Source organism: Schistosoma mansoni (genome assembly GCF_000237925.1).
Source record: "Schistosoma mansoni, WGS project CABG00000000 data, supercontig 0126, strain Puerto Rico, whole genome shotgun sequence".
Classification (NCBI taxonomy): Eukaryota; Metazoa; Platyhelminthes; class Trematoda; order Strigeidida; family Schistosomatidae; genus Schistosoma; species Schistosoma mansoni.
This window is the reverse complement of record NW_017386035.1, coordinates 853253-860827: the sequence shown is the minus strand read 5'-3', so window position 1 is coordinate 860827 and position 7575 is coordinate 853253. Positions and strand designations below refer to the sequence as shown.

Here is a 7575-nt window from a genome sequence, read left to right as displayed (position 1 = left end):
GAACAAACCATATCTGGTACAATAACACGAGAAATCTGATAAGAGTTTGGTTTACTAGAAACTACTGTCTCACAATGATTCTGAGTTTCATTTAATTCTGGACTACTATGTGACTCTATACTGTTTTCCGAAGTCGTGAATAAAGATAAGTGATCATTAGAAAGACTCATTTTAATAAGACCACACTCGTCCCCCCTTTTAATAAGTTGTTCTCGCAATCTTTCCGATCGCCGTACCACTGTCTTCTTTGGTGCCGCTCGTGACTCGTACTCGTGGTGCTCTTGAAACCATCTCTGCAGTTGACTGGCATTTACACGCTTCCGCTTGTATTCTCTCCGGATCGTGTAAACCGAGACACGTCTCTTCGTGATAATGTACGGTTCTTTACATTTCAGTTTCAACTTTCCTGACTCTGTTCCCCCTTCTATGTTACCTTTCCGTTCTCTACACTTTACCAGGACCCCACTGTAAAGGGCTGCCACGTTCTTCTCTGTTGTTCCGCCTTCTTTGTGTCTGATATTTGTTTCCTTTCCACGTTCTTTATTACCTCCCCCCTCTCTTTTCTTAATCTTGTTGTTGTCCACTGCTGTTGTTGTGGCCAGGTCTTATTATACATTGGAAGTCGTGGCTGTCTACCATACATAAGTAGGAAAGGTGATTTCCTGGTTGTTCCTTGTATGGAGGCACGATGCGCCAGAAAAATTAGTGGTAACTCTTTCTCCCAATTCGATCAGGCACACTAAGTTTCGTTCATTTATGTTCACTCTTGTATAGACTGCCCCTCTATCTACCAGTGAAACAACGCCCAGATTTTTAAGGTAAAAAGAACATGCATTCAAACGTCTATAATATCTCCGTTTTCGTCTTGTTGGACAGTTTATCTTCAAGTATCCTGTCCCTCCAGAAGCATAACACTTATGATTCTTTTTACGATGTAGTATGTTAGACGTGGTACACTTGCTAATCCCTTGACCCTGGATGTGACATGACTAAGGTCACTCAAGTTATTTTTGATGTCGATGGTCTTATTTTGGATACAGAATCCATATACACTGAGTTCACATCAAATTTTCTCAGTGGATATAATATACAGTTCGATTACAACATAAGAAAGCTAATGACGGGAAGAAAACCTCACGAAGTCGGTAACTCACTCGTAACGCCGCGATCTAGTGCTGCAGCTCCTCAATCTTATCGATGCTATTTATCACCTGACTTCCGCACGCGACCAGAGCTACTGTTCGTGTCACCAACTGTCGCGTCACCTTTGCAAGCTCACTGATATCCATAGGTTGCGCGGCGTTTACCAGTCTCAGCTTCTGGGAAACGGCAACAGGCACTCTCTCATCCGGATTCGGCAGCACGCGGCGCATCGACCCAGTAAGTTACACGGCCAGCACGAGTAGGTCACCATCGATTGGCAACTTCACCAATCGGAACCTCTGCAGTGCCTCTTCTCTGTCCACTGGGCTGTCGAACTCCACGATCAACCGCTCTGTGACTGCCTCCCATGCCGTCCTCCCGCCAGTAACGTCCAAGCTGTCACACACAGCTTTCGCCCTGCTCCTCAGCAGCGTCTCAAGCACCACCGTCTTCGCTTTCGACTCTTTCACTCCCACCGTGGGATCTAGATCCTTAGTGGAGGTAGTGACACCAAATGCAGTGAGGGAAAACACAGGTGAGGACAACCGATTATATACATAGAAGAAATTACAAGGTTGCTTGTTAAAATAGAATAATCATACTCTGATACTCTGTTTGCAAAATATTCATTAATTGTCTCAGGTTTTATTGTTCCCGGGTTTTCACACCAAATGCTTTCTATTTCTGTTATTCTCTTCTCGATCTTCTCAATCTTTTGCTGTCAGATATTCTATTTCTTACTCACCATATATACTACTTATGTCGATATAAGTAGCCCACACCACAATACCACATTTAAAGCATTTAGAAATGCGAAATACACATGAATTGGATTAGTGTGACTCTCCACTGAACAAGCATTTACCAAACTTAAGCTAATCTTCGTGACCTGATTAGCAACTTCTCAATGAATTGTTATCTGAGCAACCATGATTTCTTATTAGACTGGGACAATATAGTACAGTAATGGGATTCCTGATGTCCTGATGAGTCGTTTTTCATTGAATTTTTCTCCTTTACCGCATTTTAAATTTGAACACTTTACATGGTCCAGTAGTACTTGCTTGAGAATTGAATAAGGGAGTGAAATCGGCTTGTCTGGAAATGTCAAAGTCTTTATTAAGCTGTACGCTTCTTTTTCGATGAATGTAAGGAAGTGAGCCACAATATCAATATCCTCAACATGTTCCTTGGTCATAGCCCAGATTTCGAACCTTTTTATGTAGTCCCCAAAATCATCAAAATCTGAATGTATGTCCAACCGTTCCATCACAGGCTCCATCTCGACGCCAATGTGATGATTAGAAGTATTCGAATTATTGTAAGAACTAGGAATTCCAGGAATAACTCAACTTAACCAAGAAGAACTATATGAGCACGAAGGGATGTATTATGTTAGGAATTCAAAATCAGGCAGTCATCAAGTGCAAAGGAATCATTAGTTCATACAAATACTACATAATGTAAGTTTAGTCAGTCAACATGATAAAATTAATCCTAGGCCCACCTAAGCAGAGTTGAAAGGCCAGTATTAGAAATAAGAGTTTTGAAGGATAGACTGAGGAAACAACTACTATGCCTCGCAAGGTAGTTTGGATACCCAGGGCAAAAAGAGAACGTGAGTAGTTAAGTATCATCTGCCTCCAGTTGTGATGACAAACGACAAGAGTGCATTAGCCATTATCCTGACGACTTTAAAGATACGTTGTCTCCGAATAGACCGAAACTGTTAAATTATTCAAAAAGAGCAAACTACCATCAACTATTTATACGGAATTCATGCAGTTATCAGTATTCCCAGACATTAAAAGGTATTTGATAAAAATTAATACATATTAGTGGTTTTATTGAATCCTATCACGGTCAAGCGAAAAAGCCTTCCCGTAACTGAATAAACTGTATTAAACTCAACAAACTAACTGGAACACTTGAAGGAATTCTTCTCCAAAGTTATACTTTTGTCAACTCAGTTTTCCTTCTAATGCAAATGCAATTGGAAATCAACTCACACGAACAGCAAAGCGAAATGAATATTAGCTGGCTTTCGAATTGAAAACAAAAATAATACTAATATCCATTACTTACTTACTTACGCCTGTTACCCCTCGTCGAGGAGCATAGGCCGCTCACCAGCATTCTCCATCCAACTCTGTCCTGAGCCTTCCTTTCCAGTTCTTTCCAGTTAACATTCATCCTTTTCATATCGGCTTCTATTTCCCGGCGTAGTGTGTTCTTTGGCCTTCCTCTTCTCCGTCTCCCTTCCGGATTCCAAGTTAGGGATTGAGTCGTGATGCACATTGGTGATTTCCTTAATGTATTTCCGATCCACTTCCAACGTCTTTTCCTAATTTCCTCTTCAGCTGGAAGCTGGTTTGTCCTCTCCCATAAAACGCTGTTGCTGATGGTATCCGGCCAGTGAATGTTGAGTATTTTGCGTAGACAACTGTTTATAAATACTTGTACCTTCCTGATGATGGCCGTAGTAGTTCTCCACGTTTCAGCTCCATACAGTAGGACTGTCTTCACGTTCGTATTAAAGATTTTGACCTTGAAATTGATTGAGAGTTGTTTTGAGTTCCATATGTTCTTCAATTGTAGAAATGCTTCCCTTGCTTTGCCAATCCTCGCCTTTACATCTGCATCCGATCCTCCTTGTTTATCAACGATGCTCCCCAGGTACTTGAATGTTTCCACCTCTTCCAGAGTTTCGCCATCAAGTGTGATTGGGTTGGTGTTCTCCGTGTTGCATTTGAGAATCTTGCTTTTTCCTTTGTGAATGTGGAGGCCTATCGATGCAGAGGCTGCTGCTACATTTGCGGTCTTCATCTGCATTTGTTCGTGTGTATGAGAGAGGAGGGCTAGGTCATCTGCGAAGTCCAAATCCTCTAATTGATTCTGAGAAGTCTATTGTATTCCGTATTTCCCTTCAGATGTCGAATTCTTCATAATCCAGTCAACCACTAGAAGGAAGAGGAATGGGGAGAGTAGACAGCCTTGTCTGACTCCGGTCTTTACCGGAAATGCATCTGTCAGCTGTCCTCCATGCACGACTTTGCACTGTAGTCCATCGTATGAGTTTTGGATAATGTTGACAATCTTCTCAGGAACTCCATAGTGTCGAAGAAGTTTCCATAATGTTCTCCTGTCCACGCTGTCAAACGCCTTCTCACAGTCAATGAAGTTGACGTATAGTGATGAGTTCCACTCAACTGATTGTTCCACGATGATCCGTAGTGTCGCAATTTGGTCTGTGCACGACCGATCCTTACGGAATCCAGCCTGATGATCCCTAAGTTCGGCGTCTACTGCGTCTTTCATCCGATTCAGCAACACTCTGTTCAAAACTTTTCCTGGTACTGATAACAAACTGATGCCTCTGTAGTTCTCACATTTGCTCAGATCTCCTTTCTTTGGTATCTTGATGAGATATCCTTCTTTCCAGTCCGTTGGCACTTGTTCCTCTTCCCAAATCTTCTTGAATACAAGGTGAAGCATGTTTGCGGTTATTTCAATGTCTGACTTCAGTGCTTCTGCTGGTATATTGTCAGGTCCTGCCGCCTTCCCACTTTTGATTTGTCTGATGGCCATCTTGACTTCTTCGATCGTTGGTGGAGTGACATCTATTGGAAGGTCAGTGTGGGCTGCTTCGATGTTCGGTGGATTCAATGGGGCTGGTCTATTCAGCAGTTCCTCAAAGTATTCTGCCCATCTTTTCCTCTGTTCTTGAATCTCAGTGATTGTCTTTCCTTCTCTGTCCTTGACTGGTCTCTCTGGTTTGCTATATCTCCTTGCCAATTTCTTCGTTGTATCATATAGTTGTTTCATATTCCCTTCTCTTGCAGCTTTTTCCGCCGCCGTTGCTAGTTCTCCCATGTATTTCTGCTTGTCGGCTTTAATGCTCTTCTTCACTTCCCTGTTTGCTTCTGCGTAGTCTGCTTGTGCTTTGACTTTCTCTGCTCGTGTTCGGCTGTTGTTAATTGCTAGTTTCTTATTCTTCCTTTATTGAATTTTGTCCAGGGTTCCCATAGAGATCCATTCCTTATGATGATGCTTCTTAGGACCAAGAACCTCCTGACACGTTGAAGTTAGTGCTTCTTTTATCCCTTTCCAGTTGTCCTCCAAAGTAGTTTCTTGTTCTTTCAGTAGATCCTGTAGAGCCTGGAACCTGTTGTTGAGAGTTATCTTGAATTCATGGAGCTTGTCAGTATCTCGAAGGAAGGCTGTATTGAACCTCTGTAGCGCTGTTTGTCCAGTTGTCCAGTGTTTCTTTAGCTTCAGTCTCATCTTGGCCACAACCAGGTGGTGATCTGAAGCTATGTCAGCTCCTCTCCTGGTTCTCACATCTTCCATTGATCTTCGGAATTTTTTGTTGATACAGATGTGATCTATCTGGTTCTCTGTGGTGTGGTCCGGTGAGATCCATGTAGCTTTGTGTATGCGCTTGTGTGGGAATATTGTGCCGCCTATAACCAATTTGTTGAATGCACATAGGTTTGCAAGTCTCTCCCCATTTTCATTTCTCTCTCCTAGTCCATGTCGTCCAATTACATCTTCATATCCTGTGTTGTCCACTCCAACTTTAGCATTTAGATCTCCCATCAGGATGGTGAGGTCCTTTCGTGAGCACTTCTCTATAATTGATTGCAGCTTTTCATAGAACTGATCTTTATCATCGTCGTTGCTATCATTGGTGGGTGCATAACATTGGATAACGTTCATTGTGATCCCTTTCTTCTTTGTTCTGAATGATGCTTTGATTATCCTGGGTCCATGAGATTCCCATCCCACAAGTGCATTTCGTGCTTCTTTGAACAGCATTAGAGCAACTCCCTGAGTGTGTGGAGCATTTTCCCCTTCGTGACCGGAGTACAGCAGCATCTCTCCTGTACCTAGCCTTTGTTGTCCAGTTTGTGTCCAATGGGTTTCGCTGATTCCAAGTACTGCCAAGTTGTATCTTCTCATTTCCATTGCTATTTGGCTGGTCTTTCCTGTCTCCCACATTGTCCGGACGTTCCATGTACTTATAAAAAGTGTTGCCCTGGTTGTTAGAAGGTGCATCGGTCTCGTGACTTCCGAAGAATTTCGGCTTTCATCATGAGACGTCATAATTATTCCTTCAACTCCCAGGGCAGAGTTTAAATGGTTTGAATTCTTTTTTCTAGTTAGCGTTTTTTTAGCGAGTTATTTCTTCTACGGGATGGGGTCGCTAACCCCATGCCCAACCCTCCTCCTTTACCCGGGCTTGGGACCGGCAGTAACTCTAGAAGAGCTACAGGCGGAGTTACTAATATCCATATTTCTATAATATCGGCTTTTCCTGTATATAAACACAGAATAATTATAATGACCATAAGTTAGGGTTTAACCTGTATTGGCATTGATTCTAACAACACGACCCTCTAAGATGTACATAAAACAACTCAGAAAACTCACACTCAACATTTAGCGTTTAGAGAAGACCAACAATGGTGAACGCGGGAACAGTCATTCGAGATAGCATGATTGTACAATGCAGGCATGGTCACTCCATGTAACCTCCTGCTTTTTGTATCAAATATTTTACTATCTTCCCAGCACAAATGTGTTCTTCAGAGTGCAAGACGTCATATTGCTGGTCTTCACAACAGAACGAATTAGTGTAGACTATGATGTGACTTAGATGTTAGATCTTATAGATTAGGTAGTGGCATCACAACAAATCTACAATTGTGAGATTAGTTCCATTATTATAATGGTGAAGATAAATGTATCAATATCGAACTAGACCATTATTCTACATGTCTAGACAACCCCAAAGAGCCACAGGAAGTGTTTAGCGATTTGTAGTAAACTGTACGGGGTAAGATGTTTTACCTGTCTTCATTTGCCAATTGTAAGAGAAATTTGGTGTTTCTCTGAGAAACTAAGGGCACTTACTCAATCCAGTGCGTAATCCATGTATCTCTAAAGACGGTCGATTTTCCGTGAATGCAAGATTGTTCGATTGAACTCTCAACAAGACTACCATCTTACCATCGCACTACCTAGATCTTTGATTGATTTGATCAAATTTAGCTAAACTGTGCATTTACAACTAGAGTTTAGAAAGATAACTATTTAAATTACTTGAGAATTTCTAGATCAACTAATTCTTTGTTTCTTGGATTTCAGAACACTTCACTCAGGACCGTATGCCCAAAGAAGCTACAATTTGTGATCTTTGCACAAAGCATTTAACGTCCAAGACGATATGGCCAGGACTCTTCCTCCGCATTTATTCAAAATAAAATTGGGCAATCTGAGGGACCTTGTTCGAAAATGACAACACCTGATAATTCAGTGGAATGCTGTAATCCAATTGTATTCAGCTTCATCGTTTTTCCAAGTAAAGAATACTAATAATGCTCCATGATATATATCCTCATCTAACTTCACTGTTGGTATGCACACGAG

General features: G+C 41.7%; 1 protein-coding gene across 1 annotated transcript; it reads left to right on the top strand.

Moving 5' to 3' along the window:
• Positions 1-985: 985 nt before the first annotated feature.
• Smp_178890 (hypothetical protein) lies at positions 986-1282 on the top strand (the record flags this gene model as incomplete). The annotated part of the gene is made up of 1 exon (XM_018790219.1): positions 986-1282. One exon carries the CDS (start codon positions 986-988, stop codon positions 1280-1282), a length of 297 nt encoding a protein of 98 aa, XP_018646406.1.
• Between the last annotated feature and the right edge of the window lie 6293 nt (positions 1283-7575).